Here is a 24,546-nt window from a genome sequence, read left to right as displayed (position 1 = left end):
CCTGCTGTGCGGAATCCATGAACAGCAATTTGGGGCCAAGAGAGTATTCTGGAGAAATATTACTGTGTGCTTGCTTTGTTCTCACTTATTGTTGGTGACTGTCATGATACGGCTTTTGTTCTGCTGTAGTGCAGCTGTTCTTACATCCAAGTGATGTGTATTGGGGTGGGTGAAGACCTCATGTGGTTTGCCTCTCTGAGCACACATCTGACAACCAGCAGCAAAATAGGTGATGTGATGTGCCACCTGTGCTTCTGTTAAAACTGACCTGGCAGATTTTGACCTTTTTGGGCTCAAGAAGTCATGGGTTGAATACTGTTGTTTGTCAGAGGAAGCGCAATGATTTCCGGAGCTGCGTTATGATATTATCGTAAGTTCTGAACTAGAAAGCTTTTTCAGTGCTGAAGTCAGTGTGCAGTTTGGGTCTCCTTCACAAAGTATGTCTGACTGACAGGACTTTGATATCGCTATCATGAAATGATGGAACAGAGACGACTGTTCATCTGACTTTGACTCAAGTTGAAGTGGAATTAGACGCCTTTACTGTGCACTATGGAAAAAGGGCAATGCTGACATTATGGATTGAAGCCCAGTTAGCACCTGCTGCTTTGCTTCATGCAACTTCCTTCCTGAGTCTGTTTCCAGGGATGCCTGATACTCAGTATTGCCTACCTTTTCACCTGCAACCACTTCTATGTTCATAGGTGATTAAAGTTTACCTGTTAGCAGAGGAAGTATCTAAAGGAAGAAGAGGAAAGATGTAAAATGTACCTAGCTCTTCTCTCTTATATGACTGTTGTCACATTCCTACTCTGACTGATTGAAAAGTTTTTCAGCCTCCTTGGTTCTCTAGGTTATATGGTAATAGCACTGGATGGTGAAAATGCATGAGTTTTGGGCAGGATTCATCCTCTAATTAGAAGTCTGGAATTCAAAAAGGAAAATGGTCACCTGAGCTAGAGAGGCTTTCTTGAGCTAGCTGAAGACTCTGATTTACTCCTTGTTTTTGTAACAACTGTGTCTGAAAGCACAGACATAAGTCTGTCCCTCATAACTTCAGATCTTTTGGTTGCAAAACCAGAGTGACATCACCTTTGACTCTTCCATGACAGTACAACACAGCTGGGGTTTTATTTTATTTGGTGACTTAACTGCTAGAAACATTTATATAAAGTGTTGTGAAATGTTAGGTGTTGCTGGTTTCTCATGCTTGTTCTACTATTGTACTGTGTTCTAAAGGAAAAAGAATTTAATTCCATTTCAGCCTAAGTCATCCTACTTGATACTTCCCTGCATAGTTGTTTGGGTTTTTTTTCCCTAATTTCTTCATTATAAGCAGGTGCTATAGGAGAAAATAACTTCTTTTGTCAATAAAAATTATCCTACTTTCCCTTTTACTTTTGGGGTGTGAAAAGTAACATAACCAGAACCCTTTCCTCTGATTCTTGAGAGCAAGATCTGTAATGCATAAAAAATATCTGCCTCATCTCACCCCGTAAAATTGTCTAAGTTTCTTCAGTCCTCTTCAGAAATGGAGTCTAGGGCCATGCACTTAGACTCTTTCCATAATGCTGCTAACCTGGCCATATAGGTATCTGAGGTTTATGTACAGTTTTTAGGCAATGTTACGTTTTGGCAGAATCTGTCATTTCAAATTTTACGACCAAATGCCTGTACTTACTTAAAGTAAAATGAAATTGAGCTATCCATGAATCACAGAATGGTAGGGGTTGGAAGGGACCTCTGAAGATCATTCAGTCCCACTGGAGGAATTTTCATGTGTGTTCTAAATGCTCCTGCTGCAGAACTGTAAGCACAGCTAGGTAAGCTGGAGCCTGTGGTACTGACAGCTGCCACATTGATGTGTTAGTACTGCTTCTTAGGCTAGCTTTTTGGCATGGGAAAGTAAGTTCCTTAGCAATCTCTTCCAAATTTTCCAACACTGGATCAGCTTAGTGGCTTGATTCACTTCGTGCTCTTGGACAGAATCTTTTTGAAAGATAATAGAAAGATCAAAGGATCATTGTGGAACAGTAAACTCTCCACAAATGGTACCTTTGCCATGAGATTGGAGATTTTTGCTTGTGCTGGTCTGCCTCATTGAGCTCTGCAGTTTCTGTAGCAGCATCTAAGTACACGTACGCTTTTCTATTGAAATACGGTGAGTATTGCAATTTAAACATCAGGACTTTTATTTGCTTATCGTACTAAAAAGACTGCTATCACTCTTTCTCCTAAAACAAAAAATAATAAAAATTTATGTAATAAAGAATGCTAGCATTTACAGTTTTGCGATCATTGATTAAACACGTGTGTAGCCTAATACCCTGCTGTATTTGTAGTTGACTTTAATATACAGATTAATAAACATTAGTGGTTTTTAAACTTTTTTAAAAATACGTTTTTATGAAGAAAAAATAATATACTGAGCTATGTCAGTGTGAGAGAGTGTGTGTGAAGGGATGGATTTTATGGATTGGCAGCTTGGCTGAATGAATTGTTGTTACAGATACTTTTGTCAATTCCTAAACGTGTTAATAGGCAGTGGTAGTGTGTGTAGTACTGAAGTAAGAGTTGGTAGTTGCCATGCTTAACTGGTTGTGTGGTGTTTTATGTTTTTGTTTTTTTGTTTTTTACTTCCCCCCTTTGAAATTTAGGATGGTACAACAGTTTTCAGTGGACTTTGAGAAAAGAATCGAAGGATCAGGAGATCAGGTTGATACACTAGAACTTTCAGGAGGTGCCAAGATCAATCGTATTTTCCATGAACGTTTTCCTTTTGAACTAGTGAAGGTATTTATCCATCTTGTTGGTGTGCTTTTTGTTTTATTTATGTATTCTTACATTCATATTGATAGTAGTAAAGCCAAGATAAATTTTGCTTGGAAGAACATGCTCATAACTGTGAAAGAAATTCCATGAAGTGGTAATTGAGACATTTGGCTTCATTTCTAGTTTGTATACTGAGACGTGCTAAGAACTGTGAAATGCAGTAATTATAATATAATTATAGTCCCAGTTTGTTACTATTTTCAATGGTTTTTTAATTGTTTTATCACGAATGTCATCTTTCTTCTGGTTAGATGTGCCAGGGAAACAGCTACTGCTGGTAAATTTAACTTGTTGTGTTCAAGTAGTAATACCTTTTAAAATCAGTGTTATGAAAAATAGCCATTTCTATGTTTTCTACTTTCTGTATTCAGTGCTTAAACCAAAGCCAGCTTTCAGTCTGACACTTTCATAGTGCGAGGTGGAACAGAAGCAAACGTGGTGTTTTGAGATAACATTTCTCCCCAGGATACATCTCTTCTTGCTTACCCATCCTTTGGGAAACAGAATAATTGGAGGTTCAGTGGGGTGTGAATTAATGAAAGATGACTTCCTCTGAATTAGTGTTGCATATTCTTTGATTATTTTTTTTCTTTTGCTGCAGTGTCTTTAGCTTTCTCTCACTATAAACTCTACTGTATCTCTAGTCCCCGTTCTTTATACACTTTTCCTAACCTTTCTTTCAATGTGTTTTATGTTCAACTGCCTTGATAGCCTCTGACTTTCAGTCAGAACTAGACAAGGTTGTGGCTGGTTCCAAGGTTTAAATGTGGTAGGTCAACTAGCACTCCAACAGAACAGGTCACAGTTGGGCGTTTAGGTAAGGACCCTTTCGTTTGTGACAACACTAACTTATCTTTCAGCTATTTCAAGGAATTTTAAGAAAAGCTTTATAACTGCATAACTGAGATCATTCCTCTCTTAAATTTGGTTGGAAAACAGTAGAATGAGAAGTGGAAGATAAATAGACCATAATCACAGAAGTTGCACCACTTTAGGAAACCAGGCTTAAAAAAAAAAGTTGCATTGTCCAAATCCAGATTCTGGCTTACTCTATCAACTCTGCAAAATTGTTCCAGCTGTTGGTACATCTGGAGTGGAAGGGTGCGGAATTGTCAACAGTCCTTAGTGCTGCCAGTAGCCTTAGTGTTAAAATGTTTTAAAATACTTAAGCTTTGTTTAGCATAATTAGACATTAATATTTTGCCATTGGACTTGCCTGTCTTCCAGTTCTGTTGGGAGCAGTAATATTTTCTGTTTTATTAAAAACTTTGCCTAATATGATCTCATATGCTTTTATTCCTCTAGATGGAATTCAACGAGAAGGAACTCCGAAGAGAAATAAGTTATGCCATCAAGAACATACATGGTATCAGGCAAGTGCTCCCTCGTTTTCAAACCCAGTCACTTTATAGAGGGTCTGGTGTCTTTAACCTGTGAACACACTGGCTCTTGATGCAAGACTACGTTACTAATGCACTGCTCCCAGCAGCTGACTTCTTTTCTTCCACTCCTCTGCACTGCTGTTTTTTAGGTAGCTATTTTGGGCCAAATGGTTGATTTACCCAAAGAGGTTCATTTTACCTGGAAATGTTGGAAAATTATTATACAGAGAAAATCAATGACACTTCTTCTGTGTCTGTAGTTCTCTAAAGCCTGTATTTCTGAGAAGTCTTATGTTTTAGAGGGAAAGCTTTTGCCATGATACAGAGAAAACCTTTCAGCTTGTGTTGCAGACTCCTTGTGCTATCAAAGTCCCATTTTTTCTCAACCATTTCTTGAAATGACTGATTTACAAGTGACTTAGTTGAGGTTTTGCTTTGTGGAAATGCCAGCAGTATGCTATCAGGTTGAGGAAGAGGAGGTATTTGGTTTTTTGGTTTGGAATGACCTAATTATTTCCCTTCGGAATTATCAGTCTGTTTTGGAGGGACACTTTGTCAGATGCGTACCCATTTTTTGTTCTTTTAACAATAGAAGAGATTCCAGAAAGCTCAGGTGGTTCTTTTATGTAGTGGGGTTTTTCCCCTCCCACCTCCCCCAGCCACTTGTGAGTACTTGATATGTTTCTAAAGCATTGCTTACAAGCTTTGTTGTTCTTGGTGGTTTGGAAAATGTTCTTACCGCTACATGTATAGTAAATTCACAGATGATTGACTCTACTCTGGTGTCTGTGCTGCAGTATTTGAACTTTAGTGGCCTTATTGATGGAAAGGTCTTGATGAGCAATTTATGGTATTGAACTGATAGTTTTGGAGGTGTTTTTATAGTTTGCTTTTTTTGTATGATTTGTCTGCCAAGATAGACCTTTGCAAGCAGTGTTTGAAAGAGAGGGAAGGTCTATTTAGAACTGGTTCTGTGAGATATCTGTTATATAGCTTCTTACACCCTGTAGTGACCAACTGTGAAGTTTTCCATACAGGACTCTGAGTAACACAACTAAGTTTCCTGTTGTGAGTGACAAGTGCAGCTATAGGATTCTTGTGGGTTTGCTATGCGAGTGATTGTGCATCGAGTGCTGCAGCTGACATTCATCCCTTCTTCAAGGTTTGATGCACTGCTGAAGAGGCTTTACTGCATTATATCAGTACTCTTTAGAGTTCATGCAGTTATCTTCAAGTAGTAGGGCGTATTTCTACTTTTCTATTCTTACCATTTCATTGGTTTTTAGAGAAAGGAGCAAATTTAGTCTTGTGGAAGTCTGTTTGTGGAGGGATTGTTATTACTCAGCTGTAAGCCTCTGAAAATGAAGATATGGGCAATTCAGTAAAAAAATCTTGGCATGAAGTTTTTATGAGTGTCTTACATATTCTGTTATGTCCACAGAACAGGTTTGTTTACTCCAGATATGGCGTTTGAAGCCATTGTTAAAAAACAGATAGTCAAGCTGAAAGGACCTTGCTTAAAAAGTGTGGATCTGGTGATGCAAGAGCTAATCAACACTGTCAAGAAGTGCACTAAAAAGGTAACTTGCAAATACATCTGGTAATGTAACTATAATGTAATGGTATAGTAGATAATTTAAAGCCTGTCTTGCATTTTGCGGTATTATAGGATGTTTCTGATGTAGTCACTTGATGTACAGAGTAAGACTCTCTAAAGTAATTACAACTTCTGGAACACTCTCACAACAATGTAATGCTGGAAATGTTCATTTTCGGATTCCTGTACTTTAAATATATGATTCAACTCCACCTTGTCATTTTTTGAGTCAAGGGTTGCGCCCAGTTTCCTCTTTAAAAACATATTTTCTTTGGTACTGAAAATGGAACATAGGTAGCAATTCCATAGATGTGTAAATCAGCAAAAGAGAATTTATCCTTTAAAGTTTTCTTTTCTAGTGCTAATGAGGAAGAAATAGTGAATCTTTTCTAGAGCAAAAGCCTCAAATGTGTTCAGGGACATCTATAATGGAGAGAAAAATGCTATTTCTGTATTGCAGCTTTACTGGGTAGCACCACACTTCTTTGCGATGTAATGAGCACACAACTTCTCCTGTGTTTTTTCATACACAACCCCAAAATGTCTGATCTCTGGCTGTCAGGTTAGAAGTGGAAAGCTAGGAAAACTTCATCTGCATTGTATTGTACATCCTTGTATTTGCATCGGCAAATCAGCTTGCTGCGCAGAAATGTTGAACGTTTAAGTGGAAAGCACGGCTAAGCATTGAACTTCGTGATGTGATCGCTGTGTGCATCAATTAAACTGTTTACTCAAGATCCTGCAAGTGTAATAAATTAAGAGATAAGTTAATGAAAGCTAAACATAGCATTACTATGAATGGTTTTCCTGCAGTGTGCTTGGGTTGGTGTATAGTCTTAGAACAAAACCGTACTCTTACCACCACCAGCTGTTGCTAAGGAAGCATTTCAGATATATTAATATGAAGCATTATGAATATGAATATTGTTTTTTGCTCACACTCTTCATAGGAAAGTTGTCATCTGTGAATACTGTGACTCGCTTGTCTGAAGCATTGACAACTAACAGATGCTGATTTTCAATTCTCTTTTCTCCCATTACTTTGAGATTCTTGAACATCCCATTGACTCTTGTAGACTCTTTAGCTGTCTACTTCTGTTGTTTCACCTTCTGTTCATCTCTTTCCCACTGTCTCAGAGTGCAGGGTAGCCTAATAGAAGCGGTTCTGGGATGTGAGCACAGGTATGCTCACAAGTTGTAGAGGAATATCCTCTCACATCCTTTGCATTTTTCAGAATATTGCAGTGTTTTTGTACCAATGAACAGGTAAAGGAACTATTTCTTAAATCAGTAAAGGGTGCCAATCTTTATGATAAAGATCATAGAGAAGCAGATTCACTGCAGTATTGGAAGCAGAGTTTCCGGGTTTTTTAATTTTTGTCAAAGTTTGGATCGTGTGTCACTTGAATTGTGCGTATTTTTTTCCCAGTGCCAAATTTACTGTTGTGTTTTGCTGTTTACAAGTACTGTTACTGAGATGAGGGATGTTGCCACAAGGTGGAGCCTTCAAAGAACAAGAAACAGAGAAATTAAAGCACCGCTCTGGAATTAGGCACAGTAGAAAGGAGAGGCATGGAGAAACCTCACCCCGAGGATGATAAACTGTGATTCACATGTCCAAAGTGTCTTTTCCTCAGTGTTCCATGGAGCAAAAGCACAGAAACAACCCAAAGGTTTAGGTCTCGTGTTTCTCTGGAAAATGACCATTAATAGCTCGTAAGGCTTGCTTTGTGATGTAGTTAACTTTTATTCCAAGCATTTATAATAATTGCTTTCTTCCACAGGGGAAAGCTGGAGGCTCCTCTGTTTGTGTTTTACTGAAGCCACCCTGCAGGTGCTAATTTGTATTAATTTTGCTTTTCAGTTGGCGACATATCCAAGGTTGTGTGAGGAAACAGAAAGAATTGTTGCTGGCTATATTCGTGAAAGAGAAGAGAAGACCAAGGATCAGGTGAGAATAAATAGGAGATCTAACAGTTTGGGAAAGTGTGAGGAGGAAGGTTCTTGCTTACAAAATATAGTAAGACAATGAAAGAGTTTTCTTGTTTCTTTTCTTCTTCTTCCTCCCCCCAGCAGGCTGCACGTTTTAGAGGGTGAGAAAAATTGGTCCTCTCCTTTTGAGCTTTGACAGAAGACTAGAATAGTCTTTCAGATTAGGATTGGTGTCTTAAAGTAGCATTAGCTTGTTCCTGCACCACAGTGTGCCACCTTCTTAGCTGTGCCACAACAGTTGTCAGTGGGAAATCGATTGATGATTAAACAAAAGCATGCAGAAGTACTCAGTCCTTTTTCTACTTTGATTACAGGTTTTTGTTGTTTTTTTGTGTGTGTTTCTTTTTTTAACATACCCACCCCATGTTGTAATTACAGTGAGGCCCACAGGCAATTGTATTGGGTCTCTTGCAGGAGTGACAAGCTTTTCCTGGAATTTAAAAAAAGAAAAATTCAGAAAAACTTCTTTAGAACATTCATCACCGAGCTAAGAACTCCAAATTCAGGAAGCTTCAAATCTTAGATTACATGTGAGAAAATCCACTGGAAGTTGAAACAGGGATTATTGTCTGGAGAGTGCAGCGTGACAACAGAAATATTTGGGAAGAAGACCTAGGCAGAGCTCCTAAGTTGTTCTGGACTTCTGTCCCTGTGTCAGCTAGGGAGCTGTGCAGCATTGCCTGCTTTTTTTTGTTTTAATTTGTGCTGTGAATGTAGTCTTAAAAATAACTTTTCAAAAATTATTTTTGCTAAGCTTGTACTTGCAGAGAGTTCTAGTTAGCACATGCAGTTATTTCATAATTTGGAAGAAGGTACAAGTTACTTAGAATAATCGAGTCTTTTTTTTCTTATTCATTGTGTGCACATACCTGGCAATTTCCCAGAATAAAGTACAAAATACCAGCTTGTTGTAAATGCTACGAATTGGTTGGATAAGTTATTGTCACATATTCACATCATTATTTATGGTGTTAGTCGTCATCGTTAATAAAGCAAACAAGTAGTGGGGGTATTTTCAGAGGTAAGAGCTAGATCTGAACCCCCACTGTCTTGCTCTGAGTGAGGCAGCTGATGTCTTCTGGAAATAGTGAAGAATTTGGGAGTGATGCTGTGTTTGAGGAGCTGTACAGAAATAACTCTGTACACTTTGAGGAGACTAAATGCTACCATTTGGTTCCTTCCTTGCTCTCTGCTGATAAATGGAAGTCTGAAAAGATGAGGTGAAAATGTGGTCTCATGCATGTTTGAGAAGCTGTTCAAGGGTGGCTGGAGAGCTTTCTCTAAAATCTTTGCCGAGTTAGATTATCAAGTTGGTATCAAATTCTGTCTCTGTGCTATTGAAGGTCTGGCAAGTGATAAGAACAGAAACAATTCGTTCTGTTGTTCCACTGACTGGCCTACCTCTCAAGCCAGATGCATGCACCAGAATGGCTGTCTAGTACCTGGACTGTACATTTTCTGGGACAGGGTTAAATTACCTATCATTTCTTTATGTAGTACCTAAAGAAAATATCAGTACCCTAATTTTAGGTTTAAGGTTTTGATTCCTTGCTGGCTTGGCTGGAATGCTACAAATAGAATTTAGCTGAACTTGCAAAACACAGAGCTAGAGTCTGTTATGTAAAATTAAACTCTCTGGCCGTGCATGGTTGATCTTAATGAAGTGGACAAAGGCCAATACAGTAAAAAATGGGGTCTGTCAGGAAAAAACTAGGAAGCGGGAATAGCTCTTCCGTAGTCCAGCTTGTTAAACAAACACACAAACAGACGTGGTGGGATTTAGAAAATACTGTTGCTTTTGGCTTGAATTATTATGAAAAAAATATTCAGTGATGCAAAAACCTCAAAAGTTCTATTCTTTTTTCCCTTTGTTTTCTTCAAACTCTCTCTTTTACCTTACCCACCCCTTTTCTCCTCTCCTGTCTCCCCAACAGGTGCTGCTGCTGATTGATATCCAGGTTTCTTACATCAACACCAACCATGAAGACTTCATTGGCTTTGCAAAGTATGTATATAGAGACTTAGTTATAAAGACACTGTCAGGTTTGCTTTTTCTTTTTTTTTATAAGTTCAAAGCACAAGCCCTGAAGCGTGACAGTGAAGATGCAAGCCGCAAAATCCCAAACGTGCAGGAGCATGCTCTTCCTCAATGCACACAGCATTGAATTCTGTCCCACTTGTAGGGGATTCTTTACCCCAGTTCACAAGCCTGGTTTCACTGAAGCTGAAGCTTATGCCTTGGTCTGGAATCACATGCATCTCAGGAGGCAGCTCTAACAAGTCAGTGCCCTCACTGTGTCTGTTTTAAGACCACAGAAATGTATAATATTAGTGATACTTCCACATTGTCGCTAATGCCTGTTGTGGGAGCTGTGATTCCACGTGAAACCATTTTGCTCAGAGTAATGGATGTCACTGAGTTGTAAGTGTGCCTGCTGCTTGGCTGTAGAGAATAATAGTAGCAGAATGTGCTGTAGGGCCTGGTTTGTTGTTCTCCTCGCTTAATTGAGAAGGCTGTGAGAATGTTCTCCAGAGTGTTCGCCCTCAGCTTCCAGCAATTTGTGCCTCAGGGGCTTCATACCAACATGTTAACACAAGTAAAAACATTAAAGATGTCTTAACTCCTTGAAGAGTTAATGTTCCTTCAGTCATATTCATGCCATAAGTGTTTGGAATCACAACAGGTTACATCCATATGGGATGCCGGCAACAAAGTTTGGCACCACAGTACATATTATGGCCTATTTTGGTTACCACTGTGAAGGAAGGTCTACAGCTTTGGCAGTGTGCCTTGAAGGTTTAAAACATGGTGTTCAGTGAGCTGAGAGGGGAGAGGGCAAAGTCAGCCACTGTTTGTGTTTGGTTTCAACAACTTTCTCTATAATTGTTTGCAGGTCTTAGATATCTTTATCAGTTTTTTTGACAGATGACAGGATGTTGTAGGAATGGTAGCTGGCCTTCTAGAGGTCAAGATAACAACCTGCCTGCTATTTACCTCTCTTCATCCTTTTCTGACGGGAAAAAGCCTGTTAAAAACACTCCATATATATATATATAAAATATATATATATGTATTCATGGTGTGTGTTGTGACCTTGAGAAGTCACATAGTCCAACCTCTGGCTCAGAGGAGGGTCAATGTTGAGTTCAGACCAGGTTACTCAGGGCTTTGTCCAATCAGGTCTGGAAAACTTCCAAAACTGGAGTTTCTCCAGCCTCTCTGTGCAGCCTGTTTCAATGCTTGCTTTTCCTTACTGTGAAAAGATTTTTTTTTCCCTGTGTCAAGTGAGAAGCTTCCATGTTTTATGGTCTTGGATTTTGGAGTGCCAGGTATATCTGAGCGATTTCATTAGGTCTCTCCCCTGGAAAAATCCTCTTCGTGGATGCTGCTGCTGCGGCAGCCTATAGCTCAGCACATGGTCCTCACTGCTGTGTCTTTTCCAAGGAGCTGCACTGCCCAAGTTCATTTTTTTGGAAAAGCTGCTTCATTTTTTGCCAGTTGAGATCTAGAAATCCCCAGCCACTGTGCTATGGGGTTATACCCCATAGTGGCTCTCTGCTTAAATTCACTGGTAAGTTTAAGCAAGTGTTTCTGTAGGTTAAAACTGAAGGGAAGTATCTTTGTTGGCTTGTGCTCAGCTGGAAGAGACAATGTGGATAACTAAGAACCGTTTAAAATGTAAAATACATTAATTTGAGCTAAACAGTGAAAACCAAACATATTAATTTATAATATTATTGTTATAGCAATTATGTTAGAACTGGAAAATGAAATAATTTTGTGTCAGCATATGGGCTTCTGCAGTATCTGAACATCCTGGGCTATAGATTTCCCAGACTCCCTAGTATTTCTTTTCTTTTGCTGATTCTTCTAGCCGTTTATCTCATGTGACTGGAGTGTTTTATAAGTGTAAGTCCTGTGAACCTTGTTCATAAGAATGAGAGCACAAGAGACTTCAAACTGCTTTGCAGCATCGCAGGCCTATGGCAGGGACAGTGCGACTTGAATCGACTTGAGAGGGATTTGGGAATGCCAATATTTAGGACAATTTTGCATAGTTGTGAAATTGTGAAATCTCAGAATATTAATGTTTGTCTCGTTTAGCAGAACGAGTGATAAAATGACGGGATTATGTTTGTTTCCAGCTGGTGTAACTCAGACATAGCTACATGCTTCAGTCTACTTGAAGGGTAATTTGTATTTAGGACAGTAAAAAGAGGACTGATTGCTGGGCTATTTTTAAAGGGTGTGAGTTTCTTACTGTGATGTTATGGTCTAATTAGCTTTCCTAAAGCAATAAAATAAAATCCCAAACCCAAACCAACAACAACAAAAACCCAAACCAAAAGCAAACGAAAGAATGACAGTTATGTTTCCTAATGCCATCTCATGCATGTTGCTCAAACAACAATTTGGAATTGGTGAAGGATTAGTGCTGTGTTTTCTTTGTGCACGTTATTTAATCATAATCTATGCACCAAAGCTTATGCAGCTCAGACCATACACCAGAGACATGCAGCGTTATCTGGTCAGAAGGATCTGGATGATTGAGAGCTAAGCCCAGTGGCTGGGCACATGGAATAAACATCATGGACAGCATGTGGACCATTGGCTTGATAGGAAATGGTCCAAAGGGCAGGATCAGAGTTGGGATGGGGCTGAGTTTGGTGCCTCAGCAATTCCGTGGAACAGCAGCTGCACACAAAACAGTTGCAGCATCGGCTCACAGGCTGTGATCCAAGCACATCTTTTGTTCTTACTCTTTCAGAGCAGTGCTCTGGTGGTCAAGTAGCCAAAGCCTGCTGGTTGAACACTTTTTTTTCTTTTCAGCAATATTTTAATTTTGTGGTCTGACACTTAACAAACCACTACATCATACAAATGCTTTTAGAATTAATGGCAACTTTTATGTTTTTGAGACAGGAGTGTGTTTTGTTTCAGGAACTCTGTTTACCCAGGTTCAAGAATTGAGCAAAATATGCTAAACGTGGTCTAATTTCAAATATGCTCTATTCTTAGAAGATTTCAGCTTTTGGAAACAGCTTTGTGTCGGCTTCATCCATTGGTTGGATTATCACCCTCAAAATGCATATAAATATAAGAACAATATCCAAAACAAACTGTCAAGACAAAGCTATTTAGGAGCCTCTAGCAGGGGAGGATTTTGTTGTACTGTGCTAAATAACAGAAATGGCTTGCTTTTTGACTCTCTTGAATATTCGTAGAGGCTAATGTTTCCACAGTTACCCACGTGAGCCCTAATTTCTTTAAGCTTTTAGTAACTTTTGCTAGTCCAAGTAGGATACTGTTACAAAGGAGATAGATGATTAGTAGGAGCTGTCTGCTGTCCATGTCCCTTCTGTGCTAAGCAGGCATTCCTATAGCGTAAGAATAAATAGTTGAAATATACACATATATGCAAGGATTTTGCTGTGTATCTTTGTCACACTAGCTTTCTGTGCTGGAATCAGAAGTAACTATTGCTGCTAAAATCTATTCCTCAGAAACTGGCATAGTTTGAGTTTCTTCAGTATAACTCTTTTCCTCTGCTTTCCTTAGTGCCCAGCAAAGAAGCAGTCAGGTTAACAAAAGTGCAGTGGGAAATCAGGTAGGCACCTAACAGAATGGATAATGGCATGTGCAAGTTCATCCAAGCTGTTTGGTTTTCTTTGCTGCATTTATTTGTTGTCTGTCATATACCTTTTCTGCTTCAAACATACATAAAATGCGTCATCATCACCTTGTTTTACCGAATTTTTCAGCCACCTGACTTTCATTGCTGTCATCACTTACTGTTTAATAATTCTCCCACTGCTTGCACTGCTGGTCAGTGTCTCCCCTCCCATGCCATTCAGTGCATTGAATCCTTCCTGTTACATATCAGTATATTTTGTCATCAACTGTAAACCTGTGAATTTCAGAATCCAAAATGCTGGTGAGTACTTGCTTGTGTGCGCTTTGTCGTAGTCGTTTTACCAGTTCTTACATGTTCACAGCTTAATAGCAGTGAAGGGACAATTCAGCAAGCAGAAGTGGATTTTGCCTTTACCTCTTCTGAAAACTTTGAGTTGACTTCACAAAGATGTTGACTATGTACCACAGGCCAGCTTGATGGTCTCGGATTAATGAGCATTTTCACTGAAATTCATTGATGAAATTACTTGTCTGTTTATTTTTGTCACGTACGAATAAGGGATTGATTCTGCAAGATGCTAAGCACTCCTGAGCTTTGCTTCTTTCTTTGTTTCTGTGTGGGCCAGGGGTGCTCAGTACTTCACAGGATCTGTCCTCTTTTTTTATATGAGATAGAAATAAATGCTACAGCTGCGAGGGTTTCTGCTCACTTTGAGTTTTTTGCACAGTCGTAAACAGAAAGAAAATGTTACGAAATTAGTACATACTTTAAAAGACAATAAAAATTCTTGTAAAAATAAGACAATGAATTTGGTGTAATAATTACCAGTATTGAATGTCTTCCTGATGTTTTCATATGCAATTTGGTCAAACGGTGCTCAGGAGGTGAAAGGTCAAGGTTTTCAACTGTGACCACTGAGTTGAGATCCCTCAGGTGATAAACGTGACACTTCAGAAGGTTTCCTATTCTGCTGTTGTAGATGAGCTCTAGCATTTTTTGAAATCTTAGTCGTCTTTTGGGGAACAGAAATCCAACCTCTTCCTCCCACCAAAAAATTGCTAGTTATTTTTGAGCTGTTAGTTAAAAGAATCCATTAACTTCTTGGATGTGTTGGTCGCCCAGAGCCTGACCAGCAGGAGTGGTATTTTTAATGTTATACACGGCTTGGACTGAAATGAAAAATGTTGAAAGGCCTATACACCTCTAAGGCTTCAAAGGCCAGTCTCTCTCCTCTGGGGAGAGATCTCCTTCTTATCTAGCGCCACCAGAACATGTGTCAAACACAACAACCATCATCGCTTTGGAGTGTCCCATAAAAGGAAAATGGACCGATTATCTGGCTCTTCAAAAATACACAAATGAAATGAATGATTTGTTAATTGAGTGAATGTTCTCTCTCTGAAAACACAGAGAAGCTTGGCGTTTTGAATTAAATGTTAGAACTTGATTTCTTTTGGTATAAAAGACTTTGCTGAACCTTTTATTTTAAAGATAATAAACAGATGTTTGTGAGTTCACTGTTTGAAGTTGAAAAGAATGAGAAAATGTTTCTGAAATAAAACTTCATTTTTGCAATTTGCCATTTCAGGGAACCAATCTACCGCCTTCAAGGCAAATTGTACGAGCTAAGTTCTTTAAGCTTTATTGTTGCTTTTTCATTTAGCTTCTCAGAGGGCGAAGTTTGTCTCTAACTCATTGATTTGTTTAATACTTGCTACTAAACTATTTAATGTTAAGCTATCTTGTCTGTAACACTTCCTCAACAAAGTATAACTGCAGTTCATCACTTAAGTGCTACTAACCTGCTGTTACAAGTATGAAATAGTATAACTTAAAATGTAGAAAACTTTGAATAAAATTAATCTTGTTATAATTTACTGAGTTTCTCAAACTAAAATTACTAACTACTGTTTATTTTATTACGTAACTGGAAAGCAGTTTTTATCTGATGTAAGTGCCTCTGTTCATAGTAAACTTCTTTTTGAAAGGTGAGCAAATTAAGTTTCTGGTAACCCAAAGTAAACATTAGCTTTTGCATAAATGTACATGGTGTTTTATGGGTACAGGTACTGTTCGTGGTATTTTGTTTATGTAAAGGAATTACTTCTGATAGAAAAAGTGAATTTTATTAATAAACTTAGAAATATTTAAAGCTTTTTTAGCATTCTTTCTATGGCACCAGGAGGATCAATGTGTCATGGATAGACATTTTTCCTAACCCTTCCACCTCATGAGTAAATACATATGTGAATGCCCTTAATCTTACTAATTAGAATTCATTGTCTAAACAGCAGTAATTTTATAACAAGTTACTCCTGGTTCAGTGATGGTTTGGTGTAAGAAGTAAATCTCGTATCTTGTACGTTCTGTGGTGGTATCTATGGTGAAAACATACGTGTTTTTCCAGTTTGTTGCCACATCATCAAGTTTTATTAATTATCATTTCAAACAAAATGGAACTAAACTTATGTTCAGTAAAGGAAACGGGACTATTCCTGTTTCCCAGTCAGGCAGCACTGACTCTAGCAGCAGTTGAATGGAATCTCTTAGGAGATCAAGAGAATTAAGTTTTCCCAAAATAGTGAGATGCTCATTTGCAGTCCATTGCTTTTCTTTTTCGTAGCTTGCTTTGAACTGGAATGATGCAGATAACTATTAACTTTCTCTGTGTATCTCAGAAATCGGATGAGCACAACAATGCTGCGTTTTTGGAAGAAGTGTAATGCAAATTCCTTTTAACATGTTTTTGCTCCCTTTTCCCTCTACTACTAATTTATCCTCTCACGCTTAATCTTTGGCCTTTTTTGTTTGTCTTTTCTTTGCTACCGCCTGAGGTTTTGACCTGACTCCACAAAGTTTCTTTTTAAGCCACAGGTTAGTCTGTCTTCTAATTTGCTTGAAATAATCAGTGTAATGCTTGGTTTTACACAGCACACTAGCAAGATCTGGTTCCTGAAAGCTGACTCACTCTTAACTGTGTATTCTGTGTGCTGAGATTTGGTTTGGTGACTAAAAGTTAGTGTTTAAAGCTCCCCTTCATGATAAACCTTTGTAGATGAAGGTGTCATTGCTCCATGTGACCAGTTGATACCCCTGTGTGTGAAAATGCAAGATACTCAAATTATAGGGGATTATATAGAAATTCTATGAAATTCTGTTTTGTTTTTTACTTCTGCAGCAAAATCTGCTGCTGTACTTGAAGTAGCCCCTGAAATTGCAGAAGGGGCTTAATCTGAACTGTGAGTTTCCAGTCACTGTGCAAGTGATTTGGAGGTCTGAGTTCGAAGGCTTTGTTTGACCTGCCTCTTCTATAACGTTATGCCAGTGATTTGATTCACTTGTCCTGGACACAAGTAGCATTCAGACCCCATCACTTGGCTTGAACTTCTGTGCTAATAAGTAACATTTTCCCTAGTAATAATTTTTTTTCCTTCTTTTTAAACCTGCTTTGTAGCATACTTTGCTGCTCCTTTTCTTCAGATATACTTAAATCCTGTCACTTTGCATGACTCAGGAAAAAAAATGTGTTTATAGAATTTTTATAAACAAGTAGATGGAAATGGAAACTTGTGCCACGGTCAGTGAAGTGGTCATGAAAAGTCATGCCAAGGCTGTTCTGTTAAGAAATGCTGGTGTTTCTGTGAAAGAGGTGGTGCCCATGGACAACCATGTGATGCTGAATTTTGAAATATCTTTGAGTGAAACATCCTGGAGTTGAATTTTGACCTTATCGAGACTAGAGAAGTATTGCTGTTCTAAGTGGCCTTTAATTATACATATTTTCTAGGTTAACATTCCTTCATGACTGTCTAAAACATATCAATCTTTGTTTAACTGCATTTGGAAACATATTTCGATTTTTCTCTACTGAGTGCTTTGCTTCAGGAAAGACTGTATTTTCTCTAAAGTAGGCATGCGTTTAGGACTTAACCCACTGTCGTTATTTTTAAGTTATGTGATACATTGTGCAGTGATTTTGGGGGAAGCAGTGTCACAAGATTTCATTTGTATCCAGTATCAGAACAGATCTGATACCTGACATTTGGGAAATTACAGTGAAATACTGCATTAGGTTTCCCCTCTACTCTGTTGTTCCTTTTTAGCTTCTGTAGTGCATGAATCTTCATATTTGAACCCAAAGAACCAATAGCTTGCAAAGATGCCTCACAGGGTAGTTTTTGCCATTTTTATTCTCTTTATGTGCTTACCATTTGGTAGCACGTGCTGTTATCACAGTGATTAGAAGATGGAGTAGTGCTGGGAGTTGTGCTTGCATTTCAATGGAGTTATGTGACATAGCTTTAGTAGACAGTTGCGTTGACTCAGCAAATGCTGCTGCTTACGTTGTTGCGGAAGTAGCCAGTCCATGATTTTCACACTTGTATTTTTACCTGCCCAACCAATTTCACTTCTCTCTCACTTATCTTGAAATCAACTTTAAGAGAAATATTTGAAAGATATGGAATGCTTTCTGTATCTCTAAAGTATTTATTTTAGAAATACCTTATTTGATTTAATGGAATGAATAAGTCATGCAGCAATACATAAATTGTACGTATTGTGTCAAATCCTGCTTTCCTGTTTATCCATGAAGTTCGGGAGAATAAGAACAACAGATATGATTTGGGTTTTGTTCAGCTGAACTATCAGAAAATTACTTCCTTCTGGCTTGTTCATGTGCATTTGTACCCTCTAAGTTTCATTTTTCAGACACAGAGATTAGGTATCAGGACCCTGAAGGAAGGAACTGTGTCATCTCTTGTTCATCCTGTACATGGAGTCAAACTACCGGTCAGAATATTGTCTTCACTAGCTTCTGGCAATGCCCATCTTCCTGAAGGTCATAACTCATGTCACTAATGTCCGGTTTGCACAGAGTGACATTTAGAAATATGATAGAAAATACTGAAATAGATCTCTTAAATCCGAACCAACCAGAAAATGAACTAGTGAAAGCAGTAATGGAACACGTTACTTTCATATTTCAAGCTGAAATACACAGCTAACACAAGAATTCAAACAAACAAATCACCCTCCACCCAAGTTTTTTTTAACTCAGTAAGTCTCTTTGAAAATCTTCACTGCTTATTGCCCATGGAAGGACACATTTCTAAATGAGTTTTTCTTTTCACACAGAATCACAGAATCGCTCGGTTGGAAAAGCCCTCTGAGATCATCACGTCCAACCGTTCCTGTCTACCCACTAAACCATATCCTTAAGTACCTCGTCTACCCGCTCTTTAAACACATCCAGGGATGGTGACTCCACCACCTCCCTGGGCAGCCTGTTCCAGCTTCTGACGACCCTCTCAGGAAAGAACTTCCTCCTTATCTCTAACCTGAACCTCCCTTGGCACAGCTTGGTGCCGTTTCCCCTTGTTCTATCCCCCATCACCTGGGAGAAGAGACCAGCACCCACCTCTCTACAACGTCCCTTGAGGCAATTGTAGGTGGTGATGAGGTCTCCCCTCAGCCTTCTCTTCTCCAGGCTAAACAAGCCCAGTTCCCTCAGCTGCTCCTCATAAGGCTGGTTCTCCAGAGCCCTCACCATCCCTGTGGCTCTTCTCTGAACGCGCTCCAGAATTTTAAGACATTTTTGAGACATTTTCTGAATTCTAAGGTGTAATTCAGCCTCTGTATACAGTAAAACTGTGTTGCTTATTCTCACTTTGTTTTGTACTAACACCTTGACCTGACATCTCCCTCCACCCTGACCCCAGTACCGGTACTGAGTATTTTGAAAGTGCAGCTTTTTGTAGTTAACAAAACGTGCCTGGGAAAGAGGAACAATTCAATGATGAGGCTTAGCATACTAAGCTCGTCTTCTCTCTCTTGCTGTCACTTGGAACTGCTTCCAAGTATTCTGTATAATTACAGTCTGTTGTAGTGTCCAGGATATTTTGGAGAACACAGTACCCTGTTTTCCCAGGGGGGTATAGATAAACAGGCTGAGAAATTTACACATGAAAAACGGGTACCTGAGATGTTGCTATAGCTTGGTGCCCTGCTCTTCATGCAGTGTTGTGTGGGAATAACAGCTGGATGCAGTCCTCGGCACACAGGATTTGTGAGGAAGCAACTGGCAAATTCCTTCCTTTACAAGACAGTGACCGATGTTTGTATTAGCAAGACAGCTTGTTTCTGTCCACACCCAGTGATGGTTTTGCATCTATGGGGAGATGTGTTGGACTGAAGCAAGACAGTATTTTAGAGCTATGCAACTAATGTTGTTCCTTCATTAGATGTATTAAAAGCTTTATTACTTCTTAAATGGCTTATATAGTTTAGATTTTAAAATCTTGGCTTGGTCTGTTCTGAGACTTCTACCACAAATGCATTCTTGTCAAACTGAGAAAATTTTACTCTATTAACATGCTACAAAGCCTGTGGTAATGATGAGGGAAAGCACTGGAAGGAATAAGGAGAATGCTGCTTCCCTTCCCTTTTAAGTGCTGGTCACCTGTAAGGTTCTTGAACATGCTACGCAGGTGTTTCTCACTGCTTTGCTTCCAGAAACCCCCTCTTTATGCCCACATTGATTTCTGTCTTAAAATCTTTTACTTTATACAAGATGTGTGTCCAAACTAGTTTTTAGTAGTGTGCTGGCCTGGCTGCCTCTGCTTCCTGTATGTGGATATGTGCTTTATAGGAAGCAACACAGCATTTTTAATTGCAAACAGCATGGTTCAACAGCATCCTCTCTCATAGCCTCTTATTTCAGTTTTTTTATAATGTGGCAATAACTGCCTTCGCACATTTGCTGTGAAGTATTTAGTCTGCTGTACAAATAGAGCTTACCTCATTGTGGAGCCAAGTTCAGGTGGTCAGGGAACCTGATTTTCCTGGATTTTTCAAAAAGTTTCTTCCATTTTCATTTGTGTAGTTCACTGCAGAAAGAAAAAAAAAAGAGAGAGACCAATTAGCTTGGTCCCACAACTTGTTCTGTGGCAGCTGCCTGAAGGCCAGTACGCTGGCTGTATATGTATGCTGCTTGTTTACTGTTTCTCAGTAACCATTATAAAATGAAAATTAGGACTTGATGGGTAATCAAGTTCGTATCAGTGTGTTTCTCTTAACTTGCGCTTGTACAAGCATTCTGCGTCTATTTGTAAAGAGTAATCCCTCCAGTCCACTTCCCCCCCCCCCCCCACTTCACATCATTCCCCCCCAATTAACATTAATATGAAAAATAATTACAAACTTCTGCAGAAACCTTTGTGATACAGGCTACTCCATCCAGTGTGCTTAGGCCATACCGTTGAGTCTCTCTATTGGAGTCTTGTTCAGTTCTCTCATAGCTTACTTGGTCTTCGGTGCCCAAGCAATACTTTCTTAACCATTTCCTTACGTGCTAAAAACCCATAGACTTTTTGGACCTTCAGTGGTTTTCTTCTTTGAAATGAAATCAATGCTCTCAGATTATGTACACTACCAATACTTTTACTGGGTTTTCAGATGCAACTTCTGACTCTTTCTTTGGTTTAGTTATCAAATATAACGTAGTCCCTTGCTCTCTGCAATACCAAAGTGAGTTTCTTCAGGGAGCTTACATTACCATGCTTGCTGAATGGGAGAGAATTGAGATTCTGACAGTTTTATAGATGACAAGGAATGGATATTGAGTAATGTTTTTCTCTGGTTATCTGTTGACATTGGAGTCTTGTCTTGTAAAGCCCGATGAGAGGAATGTCGCAATCTTGTATATTTCTCTAAAAGCAAGAGGATACTCGTGTTTGATCACACAAATCCATGCTGGTGGGACTTAGTGAGGGAGTTTTGAAGGACTTCTCTGAACAATTCTTTGTCTCAATACTGAAAGGCAAGTAAAGGGTGTTGCTGTGGGGAGACAGAATGGCTGAGCTTCCCTGCATCGGTGTGATTGGAGAGTTCCATTCTCTTGTTCAAAGTATCATAGGAAGATTTGCCTTCCCATATGTGTACTGGACAACAATAAATGTTCCAATAATATTGAAAGTTTCTCTCTGTATGATCCATAAACCAGTTCTTGTGACCATTCCCTCTTCTTCACCTCTGGAGTTGTCTCATTCGTTTAAGTTTTCTTTTGTCCCTCTTTCTCTTTGCATGATGTAGCCTCCTGGTCTTAGTATTTATAGGTATGCTGTTCCCATCTGTTCTTCATCTTTGGCTTCTATCTGTTTTTTAAAGTTCTGCCTTATCCCCTGATTTTTATTGCTACATTAGGTTTTTTCCTCTTTTCTTCTTCTGCCTTATGAGAGGAAAATAGCTCTCATATACCTCTCCTTACCACTTCCTTTCTTAACATCATGTTCACTGAGAAGACCTCTCTGCTTTGTCACTTGAATCAACCTCTTCTGAAGGTTCCTGTGCATGCCAGAATCTAGGTTCCTTTCCTAGTATCCAACTTTATGAATGACCTTAACAATTAGACTAGAGTAGTGATATATAAAGTTGTACAGACTTCTGCAGTGTGTTATTATACAGCAAATAAGTATCTTCGAGTTTACACAATCCTTAATGCACTCATGCCTGCTGTAAGTACATGGTACAATTTAGACTTCTCTTTCTCCAACCTTTTGGCTGAAAAGCACTACATTAACTTTGTAATGTTTTGTTGTTTTGTGTTTTTTTTCTTGAATGATAGGTCCCTGCAAAATCTTTTGAATTTGCCAGAGACTGAAAAAAATGCACCTGATCTTGCTTTATTTAGCAAGCCTGTATTTAAAAGAATGAATGCAGCAGCAGCATTATGTCAAATGAGTAATGAACTAAACTTGTGCCTGACTGCACCTCTGCACAGGTCATCCGGAAAGGCTGGCTGACCATCAACAACATTGGCATCATGAAAGGAGGATCCAAGGAATACTGGTTCGTTCTAACTGCAGAAAGCTTGTCCTGGTATAAAGATGATGAGGTAAGGAATGAAGGTATTTATTCAGTCTTCTGATAACAGCTTAAAATATTAAATCAGCCTGTACAGACTTTAACTGAAACAAGATTTTAAGATTTTACCTCTGTCCTTTAAATTTCCTGGTTTTGATTCATGGAAAATGCTGACCCTCTAAGACTCCTGTTGAAATGTTGATAACATAGATACAGGGTGTTGTGTGGAGTGTTTTTGTTTGGTTTTGTGGTTTACTTTTTTCCCTCTCTTCCTGTGGTTTCCACACATGGGTTAAAAAAAAAAATCAACCAAAACCCCTGAAATGTTCTGGTTACTGCCCAATGCCTGTTTGTGTTGCTCTGGCATATCTACTGTAGATTGATTATGAATTGTGTAGGCAGAGTTACTTCTGAAAGATTTAATGATAACCATTGCTCTCCGGCCTCATATTCTGGGGGGATGAAAAGCCTGTCTGCAGAGTTCTGTAGCTGGTTGGTATGGATTTTCAAATTAAAATCCAGAAAATGTACCTTGGTAAGAAATGTCGCCGACCAGTAAATCTGAGGTGAGTGATATGAGAACTGGAAAAAGCGTTTCTAAGACAAACAGGACATCCAGGTTGCTTGCTGTACTGAGTATGTTGTTAGGCAGCTTTGGGTACCAATTTTTTGCTTGTCTGTTCTGTTTAATGATTTATTCAGCAGTGTTAATGATGATACTCTCTATCCAACACTCAACAGCAGTCCTGCTGTTAATTTTTGAAGGTTAAACTGGGATTATTATGGGCACTATCAGGTTTACAGTACAGTCCTTGTAGTTTCTTAAAGGCTTATGTTGATTTTCATTGCAAAAATGGGCTACAATGAAAAAACCAACTTTTTTCTGATTTCTTAAAAAAAAAATTTCAAATATTTTCAGCAAAAATTTAGTGATTTTTAGGATGAACCAGTTCACGGGATGAAAGAGGCACAGGTAAAGAGGGAGTTTTAACTGAACTCTAAAACATCACTCAATCTTTCCATCTTATTCTAAGTAATAATCAAAACAGTGCCTTACTCCAGCAAAACAGGGAGTTGGTTGATGGGGACTATGCAGACCATGTTCTGTTTAAACTTTAGTTTTTTACTGCAGTGGAATTTCTAGAACCGCTGGGGAGGGGTCCTGCAATGGACGTACGTAAGCCAGAGCTCTGCCCAGTCCTGCGAATCCAGATGCTGGTATTTACTGTGGGCAGTTACTTCAGTAATATCGCTGATGGTGGAAACTGCGCTCGGCAGCAGTGGTTTGGTGGTGGTGGTGGTGGTGTTGTGTGTGCTTGTTTTGTTTTGTTGTTTTTCCCACAGTGAGTAGCCATTTTGGGATGGACTTCAAGGTTGATGGACAAATTAGGTTAATCTTGAAGATTTTGTCCTGGCCCCTTTATTTGAGGTTTAAAGGGATTCAAGTATATTTACTGTAACAGGAGAATGGGTGTATGTCAGCCGGAGGGGAGGAGCCAAGTGCTAGGGGAAGTTTTAGTCTCAAATTACTGAGATAAAATTTGCAGTGTTTTATTGCAGTGACATAAAAATGAATTAAATAAATGTGCCTTTATGAATTTGAAAATGTGAAGCTGTCGTTTTTTTGTCCTCTACCTTGAAGCTACAAAAACCTGTTGTCTTAATTAGGTACCAGTAACTGTAACTAAAGTAAAGTGATGTGATGAGATTAACACCCCTTGCTATGCTCCATCTCAGGCACTCGGAGATGCGTCTGACATGAGCGGTGGCAATTTTTGAGGTAGTTTTGCTGTTGCTTTCTTGAGTCTGATCTTTTAGTGTGCAGTATAAAAATTCCTGAATATATTTGCAGAATGTCTTCTGCTGTGCAACTTTAAAAATAAGTTGTTTTGATAGTGTGCTAGAGAGTGTCGCCTGGGGATCTCGGATGAGTTAGTGCTACTATGGAGGGAATTAGCCACTGTCTTATTTCCATATGCATATTTTAAAATAATGTATCTTAATTGTCGAACTGTTGGGTTTTGAAAGTCATGAAGATACCAGTAGTTCATTCAGGCCAATGTTGGATATCACTCAGGAATTTCTTAGGATGGTTAGAGAAGGTAAGAGTTTAGTATTCCATGCTTTGGTGGTGGAAGAAATTCCTCCTTAAGTGCAGATTCCCTGTAAAATTTGATTATTCTGTCTTGGGGAGGAGTTCACAGTTATGTTGTGTATGTGTGTGTGTGTGTATGTGTATGTGTAT

At 38.9% G+C, this 24,546-nt stretch overlaps 1 protein-coding gene across 1 annotated transcript in view; it reads left to right on the top strand.

Annotated features, from left to right (window-relative positions):
* The window catches only part of LOC104542050 (dynamin-3), a gene marked incomplete at its 3' end in the record, with an annotated part of 29,498 nt that extends 7,166 nt beyond the window's left edge, over window positions 1-22,332 (top strand). The window contains exons 7-14 of the mRNA XM_010186250.1: window positions 2,658-2,793; window positions 4,138-4,205; window positions 5,656-5,794; window positions 7,676-7,762; window positions 9,738-9,808; window positions 13,364-13,412; window positions 15,028-15,057; window positions 22,219-22,332. Coding sequence (XP_010184552.1) covers window positions 2,658-2,793; window positions 4,138-4,205; window positions 5,656-5,794; window positions 7,676-7,762; window positions 9,738-9,808; window positions 13,364-13,412; window positions 15,028-15,057; window positions 22,219-22,332 — 694 coding nt within the window. The remainder of the gene's footprint in view (window positions 1-2,657; window positions 2,794-4,137; window positions 4,206-5,655; window positions 5,795-7,675; window positions 7,763-9,737; window positions 9,809-13,363; window positions 13,413-15,027; window positions 15,058-22,218) is intronic.
* Between the last annotated feature and the right edge of the window lie 2,214 nt (window positions 22,333-24,546).

This window comes from Mesitornis unicolor, unplaced genomic scaffold (assembly GCF_000695765.1).
Source record: "Mesitornis unicolor isolate BGI_N332 unplaced genomic scaffold, ASM69576v1 scaffold2136, whole genome shotgun sequence".
Lineage (NCBI taxonomy): Eukaryota > Metazoa > Chordata > Aves > Mesitornithiformes > Mesitornithidae > Mesitornis > Mesitornis unicolor.
Note: the sequence above shows the minus strand (reverse complement) of the source record. Positions and strands in the feature narration are given on the sequence as shown.